This window comes from Oreochromis aureus, linkage group 3 (genome assembly GCF_013358895.1).
Source record: "Oreochromis aureus strain Israel breed Guangdong linkage group 3, ZZ_aureus, whole genome shotgun sequence".
In the NCBI taxonomy this organism is placed as follows: domain Eukaryota; kingdom Metazoa; phylum Chordata; class Actinopteri; order Cichliformes; family Cichlidae; genus Oreochromis; species Oreochromis aureus.
The window spans coordinates 69,234,439-69,253,820 of record NC_052944.1 but is presented as its reverse complement, the minus strand read 5'-3'; the positions used below and the strand labels follow the sequence as shown (position 1 = coordinate 69,253,820).

General features: G+C 39.2%; 1 protein-coding gene across 1 annotated transcript in view; it reads left to right on the top strand.

Moving 5' to 3' along the window:
• Positions 1-18,584, top strand: part of LOC116309971 — a 195,486-nt gene extending 176,902 nt beyond the window's left edge. The window contains exons 11-19 of the mRNA XM_039608020.1: positions 4,459-4,578; positions 6,044-6,163; positions 6,691-6,810; positions 7,321-7,440; positions 13,634-13,764; positions 13,908-15,717; positions 17,100-17,270; positions 17,692-17,865; positions 18,554-18,584. Of these exons, the coding sequence (XP_039463954.1) occupies positions 4,459-4,578; positions 6,044-6,163; positions 6,691-6,810; positions 7,321-7,440; positions 13,634-13,764; positions 13,908-15,717; positions 17,100-17,270; positions 17,692-17,865; positions 18,554-18,569 (2,782 nt within the window). The 3' untranslated portion in view covers positions 18,570-18,584. The remainder of the gene's footprint in view (positions 1-4,458; positions 4,579-6,043; positions 6,164-6,690; positions 6,811-7,320; positions 7,441-13,633; positions 13,765-13,907; positions 15,718-17,099; positions 17,271-17,691; positions 17,866-18,553) is intronic.
• The last annotated feature ends 798 nt before the right edge of the window (positions 18,585-19,382 follow it).

Genomic DNA, 19,382 nt, shown 5'->3' with positions numbered 1-19,382 from the left:
TTCTGTCTGTCTCTCAGTGTCGAGTCTGCGTCTTTGTGTAGTGTTCTTGTTTCCTGTTTTATTGTGAAGGTCTGCGTCTCATGTGAGTGTGTTCAGTTTTACCTCTGTCTCATCTTGTTGATTACTCCCAGCTGTGTTCCCCACCTGTGTGTAATCTCCCTGTGTTTCTCTGTGTGTATTTAAGTCGCGTCCTCCATCTTTTTAGTTGCTGGTCCGTCTGTGTATCCACCCTGCTTCATCTGTGTGTTTCCCTGCTGTCAACCGTCATCTGTTTCTGCCCGCTCTCATTCATGCTCTGGTTCCTGCGCTGTAGTTTAGTTGTTTCCCAGTATAGTTTAGTTTGTCTTCGTTTGCCATTTTCCCTTTGTCGTTTATTCAATAACTGTGTTGAAACATTTAAAGTAATGAACCCTGTTTTGAGACAAGCTTCAGAAAGCTGGGAGAGGGGGACGTCTGCCATGTACCGGGCAGTCTTGCCAATCATTTCTGGGCCTCTCTATCTTTTAGCGGTGGGCACGCCATCTGGGGCCTCCCTCCTTCTTCTCCTGCTGCGATGGGCATACAGATATCGGTGAGAAGTGTGGCCTTAGGTCTTTGGTATTCTTGGTGACTGTGGATGGCCGTGTTGTCTTGGATCCACTCTGTCTCCCTCTTGCTTCTTGGGGGCACTGCTGCTTCTTCCCACCCTCATTCTCAAATACATTTTCATGACAAAAAGCACTTATGCTTGACTGTCTCTGTCTCTCTCTCTTTCACACAAACACACCACAAGGAGATTTGTGTACCCATTCATTGCCCAATTTTTGTGTCCCAGGTGCTGTATGTTTATTTTTTCTACAGGTGCGTCAGTTGGCGATATATTGTGCATTTCTATTCTTACTCTATTCCTTTATTACATCTTCCCCTATCCACCCTCTTTTTCCCTGTATCTCCTGCCTTAGACATTGCTATACTGTGTACAATATATAATATAACGACTGAAAAAACACAAATAGGAATGAAGACTTAAACAGATAAAAGAAAAAAGAAACACACTCTGAAAACATCCTAACATGTCTGGAATGCTGTTCAACAGCTTTTGGTTCGTTGAAAAGCATGTGGGTCACATGTTCTGTGTTTCATAAAGGTTCCCTTTCATTATCCTCTCTAAACCCAACACTCAAATTAGAAAGTTTTTACTGTATCTGTATGTAAAACAACAACAACAAAACATCTTCACTTTCATATGTTTGTCCATAGAGTCAAAAGAGAGTAAGGAGCATTGCTGAGACTGTCAGCGAACAGCACTGTTTTTTGTTATTTTATTAGCTAAAGCCTTCTTAATTAACTGTGTTATTTGCCATCACTTTTGATCATCACTCTGTCCATTTCACTCCTATTTTAACCATCTTTCTTTTCTATCCAAAATGTGAACATTGGCATCCTCGAAAGAGTGACCTTTGTTGTTTAGATGCAGATGGACAGATCCTCTACCAGTGATTAGGTAGAGAATCAATAGGGGGGTCCATGTCCCTCTTGGGGGACTCTCCACCATTTGACCATAGAACTGAAGAAGCTTCTCGGATGAGAGGTGAACCATCTTCAAGCAACTTAAAGAAGTCCAGACTCTTTTTTTTCCCCCAAGCTCATTAGACTACGATGACTGAGAACCTTCACAGATACAATATTATATATGATGTATTTACTGCCATATCTAGTTCACTTATGTCACCTAAGATGCAAATATATTTGTGGAATTAAGCAAAGATATCTCTCTTTAGTCTGAACCAATCTGTGGTTCACACTCTGGGAATGTAGTAATACAAGTTCCTGTGGAGAGGGGAGGAGCTGCTCTGCTAAGGTGAGGAGGAAACAAAGTCCTGTAATTTCAGTTTTTAAATTCACGAAGCAGATGAGTGAAAACAAGGTGAGTGTTGCTGAGCAATAATAGGGTGTCAGAATTACTACAAAAATGTTTCTTAGTGGAAAAAATTATATCAGTGTTTCTAAAGGTGGAACAAAAAAATCTGGAAATAGTTATGATCTGTTTTGGTACTTGGAGTTTTGTTTTGGAGTTTGTTAGACCATAAAGAAAGGAATATCATGGATCAAAATGAATCTTTGGTTATTGATGAAACTGACATTTTTCTTCATGTGCTGAGTTAGCTGTCTTTCAATGAGCTGTAAAAGTATCTATTAATTTATGAGGTAGAGGGTCAGCTGGGTTTAATACAGACTGGACTGTGTGTGTGTGTGTGTGTGTGCGCGCCTCTCTCAGTGTACTGTATTTCCTGTTCTGCAAGTTATGGGTTTCTATAAATATATTTCTGTCTTTCACTGATGTACTCAAAGTCATTGTTCCTTGTTTCTCTCTCAGGATGCCTAAAGATCAGGGGTTTGGTTAAGAAAGAGCAGCTATTCCTTGATCCAGCTCCATGGCCATGAGCATTGAAAAGTCCACAGATTGTCCTCCACCTCCAGTCCTTAGTCCTCGACCCTTAGGCACAAAGTAAGGGACTGTTTCTATTCTAAACAAACAAGCAAAGTAAAAATTGTTAAAGAATATGATAAACTTCATTAACATAATAAAGCCTTTCTGAAAAAGATCTTAAAGCACTGACAATTCAAAGTGATTTTGATAAACAACCACTCACACAGCTATGTTGCTTTAAATGTGTATTATAAACTTGAGCTCTTGATATTTGTTTCCCCTTTAAGTTTTGTAGTTTCATGTTCCTTTGTAAAATAACTGTTGTCCTAGCAGTACACTTCTTTATGATTTTGATTGGTTTGCTGCTCCCAATGCAACACCTTGCATTTGAATGTGCTCAAAGGAAGACCGATAAACCCTGGGTAAACATCAGGAGTGAGTTAACTTGCTTGCTGTGACCCATTATCCTGGTAACCCCAGGTCTACCGGTTGGATATGCTCAGAACACCTCACCCAGGAGGTGTGCAGGATGCATCCTTGTGAGATGCCTGAACCACCTCAACAGGCTCCTTTCAATGAGGACGAGAAGCGACTCTATTCTGAGTAATTCCCTGATTGCCGAACTACTCACCATGTCACTAAAGGAGGGGCCAGCCACCTTTTAGAGAAAGATAATTTCCGCTGCTTGTATCTGCAATCTCACTCCTTCAGTCACTACCAATGACCATAGGGGAGGGGAGGGAAATAAGTCGACCAGTAAATTAAGAGCTTTGCTTTTATTTTCAGCTCATTCTTCACCACGATGGACTGGTACAATGTCCGCATCACTGTAGACAAAGCACCAATCCATCTGTCGATTTCCTGCTCCCCTCTCCCCTCATTCGTGTACAAGACACCGAGATACTTAAATTTCTCAACCTGGGACAGTAAGTCATCCCTGACCAGGATTGGGAACTCTACCCTTTTCCAGCTGAGGACCGTGGCCTCAGATTTGGAGGTGCTGATTTTCATTCCTGCCACTTCACATTCAGCTCTGAACACCTGGAGGCCTCCACCCGATGAAGCCAACAGGACCACATCATCTGCAAAAACAAGGATGAGATTCTTAGACCACTCCAAGGCTTCCGGCACTTGGCTATGCATAGAAATTCTGTCCATAAATTGTGAATAGAATCATTGACAAAGTTTAGCCTTTGGCAGAATCTTCCAGTGTACTCTGCAGTGCGGACTTTTGGCCAAAACCTACCGGAAACAAGTCCAACTCATTGCTGGGTATGTGGACCAAGCTCTTACAATGGTCAGTTGTATTGTATACTCCCAAAGCACCTCCTACAGCACACCTGAAAAAACCCAACATACAGAGCTGATACTGAGATATTCACCCCAACCCGCCACCTCTAAACAAAGGTAACTTTAGACTGAGACCAAGTCCAGCTCTATTGAGTAGACTGGTTTCAGACAGTCTACTTACACAGTGAAGCGAAACAGCGTTCCTCCAGGGCCAAGGTGCTACATGCAACATAAATTTACAACATAAATTAACAGAAAAACACTAAACTAGCTAACTAGAGACAGGACAGACTGACCTAACATAAATTACAACATAAATTAACAAAAACTATCTAACTAGGTAGGTAGTGCAAGAAACTGTGTCATGGAGACATGACTGACTGGGGAGACCCAGGAGATGAATGAACATAGAGACGAGGGTGAGTCGGCATGAAATGAGGAATGGAACGACACAGAGAAAACACGGAGCCAGAGACTAAAAACAGGCTGAGATAAACACTAAGGGAGGGAGAACTAACATCACTAAGAACATAAAAAAGAAAGATAACCAAAAGCAGGAATAATAAAAGTCAAGGAGCATTAAATCCGAATCTGAAACACAAATACTGGGTCGCAGACCCAGCACTGTGCCAGAGAGTATATTAGTTGTGAGAAAATGTAGTTCTCCAGCCTCATAAGTCTAACACTGAGAGAGAAGCAGCTCAGTGTCCACAAGGTACATGTAGAAAAATAATGTTCTGCATTCTATTTGTTTGCAGACGTCAGCACCACAATTACAGAGGAGATTTTCCAGGATCCACCTCGATGTCCATGAGCAGTGACATGTCCAGAGAATTCCCTCCAGTCTTCAGTCATGAATCTCGACCCTCAGTCACACAGTAAGAGACTGATTCTACTATAAACTGAGTGAACATGATATTGGTTTTGGAGTCTTTGATGTCATTTCAATGGGGTTTGCAGGGGTGGAGTCACTGAATTGTTCTTGATCTCTTCCACATCAGGTTTTGTTTGAAGTTAAAGATAAATAGGTATGACATGAAGCATTTGGAGCAAACATTTCTCTGGAAAGTAACTGTAAGTAAGAAGTGCCTCAAAGCCCCCGGTACCTTCGGCAATGGGGGTGGACTGCAATTTAACCCTCCGTTACATCAAGTCTTTTATGAAAATATTAGCGTGTGTGTGGTGTCCAGGAGAAATCTCAGTCTCATATAAATGCTTATATTAAACATTTCTACAACCACCAAACACAGCGAAAACAAGCAATGACTAAAAGAACAGTTACGTACTTACGCAAAAGTCCACTAAACCTAAACAACAGAGCCACAAACTCCCCCGACTACATGTAAACACAAAAGAAATAGCTTGTTAGCGAGCTGAAATCTCACAGATTCCAGAACAGCAAATTACTGGCCCACTGCTCATTTAAGTTTGAGACCCTTGATTCAAGCTGTCTATGGCACACGAGAGAATGGGCCTGCTGGCTGTGAATGTGTGGTTAATTCTTCAAAAATATTTTTTTTAAAAAGCAAGCATTTTCAGGCAAATAAATGAAATAAAATCATTTCTGCTCTTTAATACCTATAAAATTCAACTCAAATATGGTGTCTATAGTGTGCCAAAATTGGGCAAACTCCTGAATATTTATTTATTAAAGATGCTGTAATATTTCACTGTTTCACTTCAGAAGCATAAATCTTTGCACAGATGATGTTTCACATGATGTTTATATGTTAATTGTTGATTTTCTGGATTAAAATGTGAACTAAAGCATATTTTAAATGGGGTTTTTTTTCTTTAAAAAAATATGTAAATTAGGCGAGGAAAAAAAAAAAATTACTTACTTTGTCTGTGCTCCAGCCTCAGTAACGTTGACACATTAACATCTGCTGTAATATCTACACCTCTGATGAATTTTCACAAGTGTTAACTTTACTTTGATACAAAGATTGTTTATAAAGAGTTTATAATTGCAGAGGAATACTCCATTCACACTGGGCATGTCATTTTTGAGCAGGAACCTCTGAAAGCCCTTTGTGGCTTGGAAGCTATAGCCTAAACTCTACCTTTCAAAAATGGTTAAAAATTAGTCTAAACTTTATAAATATATTAGCATGTCTCTAGTATTTGTGACCAAGGCTGTTAAAACCAAACATTAATTTAAAATGATCTCCACAAAACAAGTACCCACACATGTTTTATGTTCCTTTCTTAAAATACCTCCAGTCCGCTCAGTGCATTTCTTCAGCCTCATAAATCTGACACTGTGACAGCAGCAGCTCTGTCGCCAACAACAGGTACATGCAGAACAACAATGTGTTCTTCATTCTATGTTTGTGTTTGCAGACGTGAGCAACATAAACAAAGACCAGAGTTTCCAGGAACCACCTCGATGTCCACGAGCAGTGATGCATCCAGAGAATTCCCTCCAGTCTTCAATCATCAACCTGGACCCTCAGTCACACAGTAAGAGGCTCATTCTACTATAAACTGAGTGAACATGATATTGGTTTTGGAGTCTTTGATGTCATTTCAATGGGGTTTGCGGGGGTGGAGTCACTGAATTGTGCTTGATCTCTTCCATATCAGGTTTTGTTTGAAGTTAAAGATAAATAGGTATGACATGAAGCATTTGGAACAAACATTTCTCTGTAAAGCTAAAACACCATTTTTGGAAGTCATAGGCTAAACTCTACCTTCCAAAAATGGTGAAAAAAATAGTTTAAACCGTATTAACATATTAGCAAGTTTCTAGTATTAAAGACCAAGGCTGTTCAACATCAAACATTCATTTAAAATAATTTCTGCAAAACAAGCACCCACACAACAGCTTTGTTGATTTCAATGTGTATTATGTGTTTAACCCCTAAACATGGCAAGTTAGTTAGCCTGCTTGCTGTGACTCCTTATCCTGGTAACCGATGGCATGATTAGTGAATACTGATGGAACATTTCGAAGAATAATATGTTCTTCATCCTGTGTCTGTTTGCAGACGTCAGCACCTCAATTACAGAAGAGATTTTCCAGGATCCACCTCGATGTCCATGAGCAGTGACATGTCCAGAGAATTCCCTGCAGTCTTCAGTCATGAATCCAGATCCTCAGGCACACAGTAAGAGGCTGATTCTGCTATAAACTGAGTGAACATGATATTGGTTTTGGAGTCTTTGATGTCATTTCAATGGGGTTTGCGGGGGTGGAGTCACTGAATTGTGCTTGATCTCTTCCACATCAGGTTTTGTTTGAAGTTAAAGATAAATAGGTATGACATGAAGCATTTGGAACAAACATTTCTCTGTAAAGCTAAAACACCATTTTTGGAAGTCATAGGGTAAACTCTACCGTCCAAAAATGGTGAAAAAATAGTTTAAACCTTATTAACGTATTAGCAAGTTTCTAGTATCAAAGACAAAGTCTGTTCAAGATCAAACATTCATTTAATTGATTTAAATGATTTCCACAAAACAAGCATTGTGTATTATGTGTTTCCCCCCTAAATATAGCAAGTTGGTTAGCCTGCTTGCTGTGACTCCTTATCCTGGTAATTGATGGCATGATTAGTGAATACGGATGATACATGTAGAAGAAAAATGTGTTCTTCATTCTGTGATTGTGTTTGAAGACGTCAGCACCTCAATCACAGAGGAGATTTTCCAGGATCCACCTCAATGTCTATGAGCAGTGACATGTCCAGAGAATTCCCTCCAGTCTTCAGTCATGAATCCAGATCCTCAGGCACACAGTAAGAGGCTGATTCTGCTATAAACTGAGTGAAGATGCTTTTGGAGTCTTTATTTGCAGGGGTGAAGTCAAGGGCATATATTTGGTTTTGGCATTGCTGGGGACGATGATTCAACCACTGAACTCTGCCCTGTTTCTTTTTTTTTTTTTTTTTTTTTTTTTTTTTTTTTCATTTTTGTCTTTGCTTCTTAATAAAAAAGGAGAAATATACTTGCCTACATATGCTATTCTACATGCTTTTAAAACATTTAAAATTACAATTCATAGTTTTATATGTGAATTATATAATGTTAAATTACTATTAAACAAATGACTAAGTATTTTATACTTTAGTTTAGTTCAGCCATATTCCATATAAATCTGGTATCATACAAAAATAAAAATTGCTTCAAATACAGTCATGACAATAAAAGAATATGACTTTAAGGACTTAACAACATTAGTTCAGTTATAGTGCACCAACATCTCTGACACATTAGCACTAAGGGAACACTGAATGACCTGCTGGTTTTTGTCCATAAAACTACTCATCTAAGATTACCACAAAGTAAAAGATCTCTCAGCAAAATTATGCAACATTTTAGGCACTATTGCCCCGATCACATCAGTGAGCTGGGATTTTTTTATTCTAAACATGAACTACTGTTACAGCAACAGACATGGAGTACTGGTGCCCCACACAACAACTCAATGTCCACTATGTGAAGGAGCCAAACACATGCGTTCTCCTCTCGTTAACTGAGATAAACTGCTGGCATGTTTGTTTTACATCTATACTGTCCAGTCTCTCCTGGTGGACATGGCAACACATTATTCATGGTTACATACAATTTTAGACTGATGTGGGCCAAAGCCTAAAACGATGTGCCGGGAATTTGCTGTTCTCCCCGGCTCAGATATTTGAAGTTTACACAGCTACATTCTCGCCTGAAAATATGTTAAAAGTTTATTTTGCAACCCAGAAAGACTAATAAGAGGGCCACTGAAATTCGGGATTGTCCGAGAAAAAACGGGAGGGTTGGCATGTATTGCCTAGCATAGCCTGTAACGTTATTATGATGGACAGATTTTATGAGTGAACTTGACTTTAAGTGACTTACAGGTTTCTTTGAAAAATACTTTCTTATATCCACGTTCTTCCTTTTTGCTGCCATCCTCCTCTCCTCCTTTCAGGTCCTCGCAGCGCAGGATTGCCGCTGCTAAAACTAAACAGACTTCCCTTGTTACATGATGTAGGACTCCAGTAGAGAACGTAATTTAAGTCTTTCTGCACCGCTAGGTGAATGAGATGTTGACAGATCGTTTTTTTTCTTTCTATCGGTTTTGTTTTTCTTTACTCGAAGAGATCAAATTATTGGTGGGGACAATTCAATAATCGCTGGATATTGGTGGGGACATTTCCCTTCCGTCCATGCCAAATCTACGCCCTTGGGTGGAGTCATTGAATTGCGTTTAATCTCTTTCACATCAGGTTTTGTTTGAGATTAGAAAGCAATGGGTATGAAATGTAACTGTCATAGCAGATGCAGGTCTAAGCAGCCTCACCAGCATAACAAAACCATGTTGTGACGGTTCATTAATTCACTACATTTGTCACGCTAGAGTTCACAAAGTACATCTAGTGTGTTTGTGCCTATCAGAAGTGGTGGCTGGGCTTTCTTTTTCCCTGTCCTATCCCCCAGTCATGTCTGTCCCATCTGTAACAACCAAAAATAAAATAATAATACTACTACTACTACTACTACTACTACTACTACTACTACTACTACTACTACTACTACTACTACTACTACTACTACTACTACTACTACTACTACTACTACTACAGGTCAATTAAATGGACCAATATGGCAAGGCCATGATGATCCACTTGGTAAAGTAAATCCACTGGGCATCTTTCTTGGCCTTCAACTGCGCCTTATCTCTAAGGCTAGGCATTATGTTCCACATGAGGACCTCGAGAAGCTTATTCACACTTTTGTGTCCTCAAGGTTGGATTATTATAATTCCTTGTACTACGGTCTTCCCTCTTCTCTTCTTCTTAGACTGCAAACAGTCCTAAATGCGGCAGCCCGCCTCTTGACTGGTACCAGGAAATTTTGCCCTTTTACTCCTGTTCTAGCTAGCTTGCACTAATAAATTAGCACCGAGTTATCTTAGTGAACTTCTCAAGCCACATACTCCTGCTAGAACACTTAGATCTGCCACTCAACTACTTCTGACGCAACCTAGATCTCGGCTAAACTCCCGGGGTGACCGTGCGTTTGCTCTGGCTGCCCCGGTACTGTGGAATACTCTTCCTCTTGATATCCGCACATCTGATTCTGTAGCACTGTTTAAATTACGACTAAAAACCCACTTATTCAATCTTGCCTTTCCCTCTAGTTAACATTTCTTTCATGATTTTATATTATGCACTTTTATGCTCATTTAATTCCTTGTTTGTTCTGTATCTGTTGCTTTCCTATGTATCAGTGACAGCTATCTGCTTGCATACCTAGTACTTGCTTTGGTCCTATTTCTGTTATCTTCCTTTTATTCTCTATGTTACTTGTTAAGCACCTTGGCATACCCTTGGTTTTTAAGTGTGCTTTATAAATAAAGTTTAGTATTATTATTATTATTATTATTCAGACAATAATTCTGATGGGACAGGCAAAAAAAAGTGGTGGTTGGGGAACTGTATGGGCATTTGGAATGTGGAAATAGAGGAATTATTTTACTGCTACAATATATATTCTATATCATTAACATTGCATTAAACTGTTTATTACAGCTACTGGTATCAGATTAACATTTTATTACAGGTGCAGCCATAATCATTTTATACACACATTTGCATGATGTGCTCATTGAGAATTGATGCTCAGTCTATTTAAGGTTTCAAGCTTTGTGGAGCGCAATGTCTTCACAATCTATTGTAGGTGTAGCTATTTTTAATTGATCATTTACTGTAACTGATGCATATTATGTTCATTCAGTCAAACGATAAATCATCTTTTGACTGAACTCTTCTGGGCCAGTGTTGGTTTGTTCCTTGCCTCAATATTTCGAATCGGGACAGGAACTACTAGGGGTGCAGCCGAACCCGAATACGGTATTCGGAAAGTCACAAATGACGTTGTTTTAGGAATACTTATTTCAAACAATACTTTAAAAGATATTTGTATTCAGGAACAAGAAAAAACTTTATGTCATAAAGCTGAGTTTCCTTATGAGACCGCAGTACATGCCTGGAAGAGTGAGTGACGTGTGAAAGAGGTTACTGACACAGGCTGCTCAACACAGCAACAGAGACGGCTTGGCTGAGCGAAAAAAGGCTGAACTGCATCACTGTTTTTGTTGAATAGGTTTTATTGTGCCTTAACTGGGTTCTGGAGGCAGTTTATAACTTTCGCGAAAATCGGTAAATGACTCAAAATATATTTTATATTTTAGATTCCTCAAAGTAGCCACACTTTGCTTTGTTGACAGCGCTGCAAACCCTTGGGCTTCTCTAAATGATCTTCATGATGTAGTCACCTGAAATGGCTTTCACATCACAGGTGTGCCTTGAAAGGGTTCATTTGTGAAATTTCTTGCCTTTTTAATGGGGTTGAGACCATCAGTTGCATTGTGCAGAATTCAGGTACACAGCTGACAGCCCCATTTGACAACTGTTACAATTCATATTATGGCAAGAACCAATCAACTGAGTAAAAAGAAATGACAGCCCGTCATTACTTTAAGAAGTGAAGGTCAGTAAGTCCTGGTAAAAAAAGCAGCCTCAGCCACTGCCTCAGAAATCGCAACTTAACTGCACCTCAGATTACAGCCCCACAGAAATGACACACAAAGTTCCAGTAGCAGACACATCTCTAGATCAACAGTTCCGAGGAGACTGTGTCAATTAGATCTTTATGGTCAAATAGCAAGAAATCACGACTAAGGAAAAGCAAAAAGCAGAGGAAATTTGTTTGGGCCAAGGAACACAAAGAATGGACATTTGACCAGCGGAAATCTGTGCTTTGGTCTGAGTCCAAATTTGACATCTTTGGTTTCACCGGGTGTGTCTTTGTGTGACACAAAAAAGGTGAATGGATGGTCTCTACAGCCATGGGCCCTACTGTGAAACATGGAGGAGGAGGTGTGATGGTGTGGGGGTGCTTTGCTGATGACACTGTTGAGGATTTATTCAGAACTGAAGGCACACTGAGCCAGCATGGCTACTACCGCATCCTGCAGCGACATGCCATCCAATTTGGTTTGCGTTTATTTGGACCATCATTTATTTTTCAACAGGAAAATGACCTCAAACACACCTACAGGCTTTGTATAGGGCAATTTGACCAAGAAGGAGAGTGATGGAGTGCTGCCCCAGATAGCCTGTCCTCCAGTCACCTGACCTAAACCCAGACGAGATGGTTTGGGATGAGCTGAACTGCAGAGTGAAGCCAAAAGAGCCAACAAGTGCTGAGTATCGCTTGGAACTCCTTCAAGACTGTTGGAAAACCATTTGAGGAGATGATCTCATGAAGTTCATCGAGAGAATGCCAAGAGTATGCAAAGCAGCAATCAAAGCAAACGATGGCTATTTTAAAGAATGTAAAATATGTTTTGAATTATTTCACACTTTCTTGTTTACTACCTAATTCCAAATGTGTTTATTCATAGTTTTGATAACTTCACTGAGAATCAACAATGGAAATCATCATGAAAATAGAGAAAAAAAAAACATAAACAGTGAATGAGAAAGTGTGTTTAAACTTTTGACTGGGAGTGTAGGTATGTCTAATAATTTCTCCAACTCTTTGGAAGTCAAAAACTGTCACGGCTTGTACAAAAAAACCCCACACACACAACAGGATTAACAGCTGATGTGGAGAAGTAAGGCAAGATGGGTCCTAATGTTTGCACTGCTGCATCTGAGTTATAGTCTACTATCTGATTCTTATTGAATTCAGTTACGTGATCATTCACTGTAAGGATCCTACTAATACAGTTGTCCTGCTTTAAGAAGAGGAAACAAAAATAACTCTATTCACTGCTGGGTTGGCCTCAAAAAGGCTGGCAGAAAGATGATTGGACTAGACCAGTGATGTCACAATGAGCTTGATAGCGTGAGGAAGTGGAGGTGATGTAAAGCTTATATATAATAAGCTTCATTTAAATACTAGAACAAAAGCTCTTAACTCACACATTTATATGAACATTTTTTTCCGCTGTTAAATACCCCAATTCTCTGATCTTCGGGCTGAAGGAAGAATAACACTTTGTGTTTAATGCTCAATCATCACTTTAATCACTACAATTCTCTTTATTCCATACAACACTTTGAGCATTACTAACGTCCGGACAGGAGATTTGCACAGGCGGGTGTCCGGCAAAATCTCGAATTGTCTGACCGTTTCTCACATTCTTATAGCTTCGGCCCCCTCCAAACTAAGCATTCACATTCCTTCTCTCTCTCAGTGAGCCTAAGTTCCGATCTTGGTTTCCTGTTCAGTATGTTCTGTTCTCTCTAATCAGAGAAATAAGGTCATGATTCTACCCAAAAGCATTTCTTTTAAATCATCAGTATAATGCGTCATAAAACAGTGTAATATTCCATTCCGGTTTATCCTGAGAATAAACAATCAATTAATTTTATTACATGTACTTGGGGATTTTCGTAGCTCAGCATCAAACATCAAACTCAACTGCAGCAGTTCCAGCAGCACACATTGACAAACAGAAATCAAAAACCTTTGTCTCTAAAAACTAGGTGCCTGCTGGTCCCTCTCTAGTCTAAACAACAGTGTCCCAGTAACTTTCCACTAGAAGATGGTGCCCTGTTATCTACTTTCTCCCAGGTAAGCGTAAGCGAGAGTCTACAGCATTCTACCCCCCCCAAGGACACGTAATAAAATGCCTTGATTTTCAGGGCCGTGTCCACTTAATACTACACTATATGGCGCTTTAGTTAATGTAAAGCATAGAATTGAGGCACTGAAAATAATTCCATCTCAACATTTGTCGATTCAAATATATTTTTTTTAACTCATTAGCAAAATATATAATTAATTAAAAATGAATATGCAGCTGTAGACATGAGTGGCGGTGTATCTATTTTGCAGATTCATTTCCAATTTAATTGAATTTCTAATTCTAAACTTTGGTATTTCTTATTTTACTGGTTTTATTTGATCAGAAGAATTTTTTCTTGGTGTCCACAGAGAGAAGAGGGATAAAGTTTTTGTAGGGAAGCCAGTGTCCTGCTGTGTGTCGTGTCAGGATGTCCTGAAGGATTCATCAAAAGACTTCTGTTCCCAGTGTGGAGAAAAATACAGAATCAGATCCAGAGCCAGTAAGAGTAGCTGTGCACAAAGAAAAAAATAACATCTTTCTGTTGATATTTTTTTTTTTTTCAATTATCCTGTTATTCAGACATTAAAAACACTGAAAAGATTTCTTGCTGTCTAGTTTCATTGTTTTCCATTCTTTCAACAGATCCTGGTCTGCAAAATGTTCTAGATGCGTTAAAGGTCACTCTGCAGAGAACATATGAACATGTGTTTGAAGAAACTGAAAAAACAGGAAGCACAGCCCTCCTCAGAGTGATCTACACTGAGCTCTATATCACAGAGGAGCATAGTGAAGTGATGAACTACCGCCATGAGGTGAGGCAGGTGGAGAACGCTTCCAAGAAGAAGATCCTCCATGAAACACCAATCAGCTGCCAGGACATCTTTAAAACCTTGCCTGACAAACAGAGACCCATCAGAGTGGTTGTGACATATGGTGTTGCTGGCATTGGAAAAACCTTCTTGGTGCAGAAGTTCACTCTGGACTGGGCAGAGGGCCTAGAAAACCAACACATCAGTGCGGTGGTTCTGCTTTCATTCAGGGAGCTGAACTTGGTCAGAGATGAGCAGTACAGTCTCCTGGAGCTGATCCATGTTTTCTATCCAACATTACAGAGCGTCACAGCAGAGCAGCTCACGATGTGTAATCTTTTGTTCATCTTTGACGGCCTGGATGAAAGCAGATTTTTGATGGATTTCACCAACAGGAAGCTTGTGTCTGATGTCACACAGAAGTCAACCATCAGTGAGCTCCTGACAAATCTCATCGAGGGGAATCTGCTTCCCTCTGCTCTCATTTGGATAACTTCCCGACCTGCAGCAGTCCATCAGATTCCTCCTAAATGTGTTGACAGGGTAACAGAAGTACGAGGCTTTACTGATGTTCAGAAGGAGGAGTACTTCAGGAGGAGATTCAGAAATAACGAACTGTCAAGCAGAATCATCTCCCACTTGAAGACATCCAGGAGCCTCCACATCATGTGTGGAATCCCAGTCTTCTGCTGGATCACTGCTACAGTTCTGGAGCACATGTTGACTACAGAGAACAGAGGAGAGCTGCCCAAGACCGTGACAGATATGTACTCACACTTCCTGCTGGTTCAGACAAAGAGAAAGCACAAGTACCACAAGGGGAAAGAGATAAGTCAGCAAGAGCTCACCAATGCTGACAGGGAAGTTCTTCTGAAGCTGGGGAGGCTGGCATTTGAACATCTGCAGAAAAAGAACATCCTGTTCTACCAAGAAGACTTGGAGCAGTGTGGTCTGGATGTCACAGAGGCCTCAGTGTACTCAGGTGTTTGTACAGAGATCTTCAAAAGAGAGTCTGTGATCTTCCAGAAACCAGTTTACTGCTTTGTTCATCTGAGCATTCAGGAGTTTCTGGCTGCAGTCTACATGTTCCACTGTTACACCAACAGGAAGACTGAGGAGCTGCAGAACTTCCTTAGTGAGGACGATAAAGGAAATAAGATATCTCTCGAAGATATTTCATCCCTTGAAGGTTTTCTGAGCAGAGCCATGGAAGAATCTTTGAAAATTCCGAATAGCCACCTGGAACTGTTTGTTCGCTTCCTTTTTGGCCTCTCTATGAAATCCAACCAGAGACTCTTAGGTGGTCTGCTGGGTCAGACAGAGAGCAGTCCAGAAATCATCCAGAGAGTCATCAGAAACCTGAAGGATATTAAAACTGAAGACAAATGTCCTGAAAGCTCCATAAACATTTTCCACTGTCTGCTTGAGATGAATGATCTCTCAGTACATGAAGAGATCCAAGACTTCCTAAAGTCAGAAAAGAAATCAGAAAAGAAACTCTCTGGAATTCAGTGCTCAGCTCTGGCGTATATTCTGCTGATGTCAGAGGAGGTTTTGGATGAGTTGGATCTGGAGAAGTACAACACATCAAAGGAGGGACGATGGAGACTAGTTCCAGCTGTGGTAAACTGCCGAAAGGCTCGGTGAGTCCAGATGTGATTAACATTATAAATCAGTGTAGATCAATAGTTTAATTCCTAAAATTACTCTTACTAAAAAACATCATTGCTCTTATTCCACTGTTCCAGTTATTTATTCTAAACATTACATGTCAATTAATTTTGTCACATATGTTGTTGAGATATTTCAAACATGGAAAATGCTTTGTATGTCTTTTTTGTTGCTTTTTTTAACAGAAAATTATTTGGATGATTTCATTTTTATACATCTATATTTCAGCTGAAGCAGCCACTGTGGCCAAGTGTGAAAGTAGTGGGATAACACTGAATGTTGTCACATTGATTTATTTTCAGCAATAGAAAGTAAATCATTCAAGTGATTCAGTACAGTCAGTGATAACAATATCTATTTAAAGCTTAATTACATCACAGTGAGCACCCATAAATGAATCATATGAGACTGTGATAGGAAGGACCCAAGCACACAGCATTTCAAGATTAGTGGTTGTTTAACCAGTTTGGTTGGAGCAGCTTTCCAGCTGCAACCTTCATATCTGCTCTGTACCAGACATAGCTCTGTCCTGTTGTCCAACTCTTGTTTCTTTTTCAGGACCCAGCAGCTACTGAAATAGGCTAATCATGTTTTCCCTAAGTAGATGTCAGTTTTGACGGACGGACGGACGGACGGACGGACGGACGGACGGACGGACGGACGGACGGAAGAAGAAGAAGAAGAAGAAGAAGAAGAAGAAGAAGAAGAAGAAGAAGAAGAAGAAGAAGAAGAAGAAGAAGAAGAAGAAGAAGAAGAAGAAGAAGAAGAAGAAGAAGAAGAAGAAGAAGAAGAAGAAGAAGAAGAAGAAGAAGAAGAAGAAGAAGAAGAAGAAGAAGAAGAAGAAGAAGAAGAAGAAGAAGAAGAAGAAGAAGAAGAAGAAGAAGAAGAAGAAGAAGAAGAAGAAGAAGAAGAAGAAGAAGAAGAAGAAATAATTTATTAAACACAATTGTTATCTGAATTTTGCGTTTTTCGTATGGGTCCAGTTTGTTAATGCAGTATGTCAAAATGAATTCACAATGCAGGGACTCCGGCAACACTTAAGGGAAGATGGATAACTGTAATAATTGACCAACGCATTTCAGCTTGTGGCCTTCATCAGGGTCATGACTACGATGACTCTCATGAAGGCCACAAGCCGAAACGCGTTGGTCAATTAAAGTTATTCATCTTCCCTTTAAGTGTTGCTGGAGTTCCTGCATTGTGAATTCTTTCATCCTCTCCATGCACCTTGGAAGTAGGTGAAGTTGTGCCAGAAATTTTTGCTGTGGTATGTCAAAATGAAGAAAAAATAATTATAATGTGTCTTTGTAATAATAACATGTTTTTTTTTTCTTCAATATATGTTTCCACACAGACTTCATGATGTTTATGTCTATGGGGGTAGCATTGGATCTCTGGCCATAGCTCTGACCTCCAACCCTTCCCATCTGACCGAGCTGCACATGAGCTCAGTCAGCCTGGAGATATACGCAGAAGATCTTTTTACTCATCTGGAACATCCAAACTGTAGATTAGAGATACTCAGGTCAGTTATATATATATATATATATATAATGTGTGAGTGTTTGTCAGGTTTCTTTCTCTTTTGATCCATTCACTGTTTCATATTCATAACACAAAATATTTTAGGAGTCTTCAAATGATTATGAATATCATCAAAAATGCTGCAAGTACATGTAAACTATTTAAGATTTTTTTTAAATTACAGCATGAACAAAACACAATGACTTTTCTGGCAAATTGGAGTATGGTTATTTTTAAACAGTGTAGAGAGCTGATGCTGTTGTGCCAAATGTGATTTTTCTGCTACCTGTTGCACTTGACAGTAATCTGTACAGTTTGCAATGGTCTGTAGTCAATAGTCCATTAGATATCCACTTGGTTTCTTATAAGACAAAGGTAATTTAATAAAAGAATACTTTGTAACTCACGTGATTGTTATTCAGACTTGAGAACAGCACTTTGTCAGAGAAGAACTGTGCTGCTCTGCTCAGTGCTCTGAAGTCCAACCCCCCCTATCTGAAACATCTGGATCTAATAGCATGCAACCTGGAGGGCTCAGGGATGAAACAGCTGTATGATTACCTGGAGAGTCCACACTGTAAACTACAGTTTAAAAGGTCAGTTCACTTGACTTAGATTATAAAGGAAAAATATTTCTTTGGTTTCTGTTTATCAGTGTGTCTGATGAACAAACAATCACACATACAAAGAGAATAAGGATGTATGTAGCAGGCTGACTTCGTGACGACCCAGTAACAAAAGAACAAAGTTACTCCTCATTTTAGAGAAAAAGCTTTAAATATGCAGTTTACATGGTAAAATTGAACTGCACATTTAAAGGTCTCGTGTCCTGACACTTTATGAATTGTTAGTTTCACATGTCCACAGAATCCATATTTCAGGCTTCTGTTCAAAACAACATACAGATCTTTTTTTTTTTAATCATGCCTGCATACCTCTAGTGAGAAACTCCTTTCAGCGTCTTTCACAGGTTACACCAAGAGACACTGACTGATCAGTAATAACAGTTTAACACAAAAATATTTGTAATAAAAATGAGTGTAGTTTCAGTTCAGTTTCAGTTTCAATTTTATTTCTATAGCACAATTAAAAGACCAAGATACATCAAAGTGCTTCAGTGTAGTTTATTATAAATACGAACCCTGAATAGCCTTATACTCAGTTTTAATGTTGTTTGTTTAGTCTAACTTTTTTAGTGCATTTTCTCACTATATTAACAAAAAGATGTAACAATTCATTTTGTTTGCTACCTGTTTTTGGTCCTGTCACCTCGTGTTCCTGCAGAGAGACTGTGGTTTAGATGCTGCATTATGGTGAGTATTATTCAGATATCTTAGAGTGATTAATTATATGTATTTCACTTCCAGATTGCTAAAGATAATTTTGTGATAAATCATTCCAATTATAAATAATATCCCAAGATCTAATATATATAATTAACACCTTGCATTGATGTGCATGTCTGTGGATGTTCTTCTACTCAAATCTTTTGAAGACCAGCTTGCTTTGACTGATCTATGCAGAATCTCAGTATTTGGTTAATTTCCTATAAAAGGTTTCATTCTTTTTATTAAACTCATTTTAATTTACTTGTTGACCTTCTGATGAACTACCTTAGATATTACAGACACCTGAAATGAAATTACTCCTGTTCACAAAAACAAAATATTTTTTTCCATATTTACTCTTATTTCTCATGTTTGATGTGACATGTGTACTAGATGTCTCACACAAAAATGCATAGAATCACTTTATTTCTTTCATGATTCACCAAGATGTTGGATGTCTGTTTATTTTCAGAGTTAAGAAGCAAATGTGATGTTCCTCTCTGTTGTAAAAAATGAAATAACCTTTTCCCTAAAAATCATATGAAGCATATGCAACAATTATTTTCAATCATAAACAGATTAAGACATGCAATGATGCTTGCAGACTTATCAGTGGTCAAAGTGTGGCTCTACCCAGACTTCCTGAATCTGTTCCAGAGGTACAAAAAAACTGTGGCCTTAACTCCAATGTCAAGCTTCAGTTTATGGATAAGGGCTTTGGAAACTGTTGAACTTCTCTTCAGTGGATGGAGTACAAGAATGATGTTAAACACCTCGACCTCAGA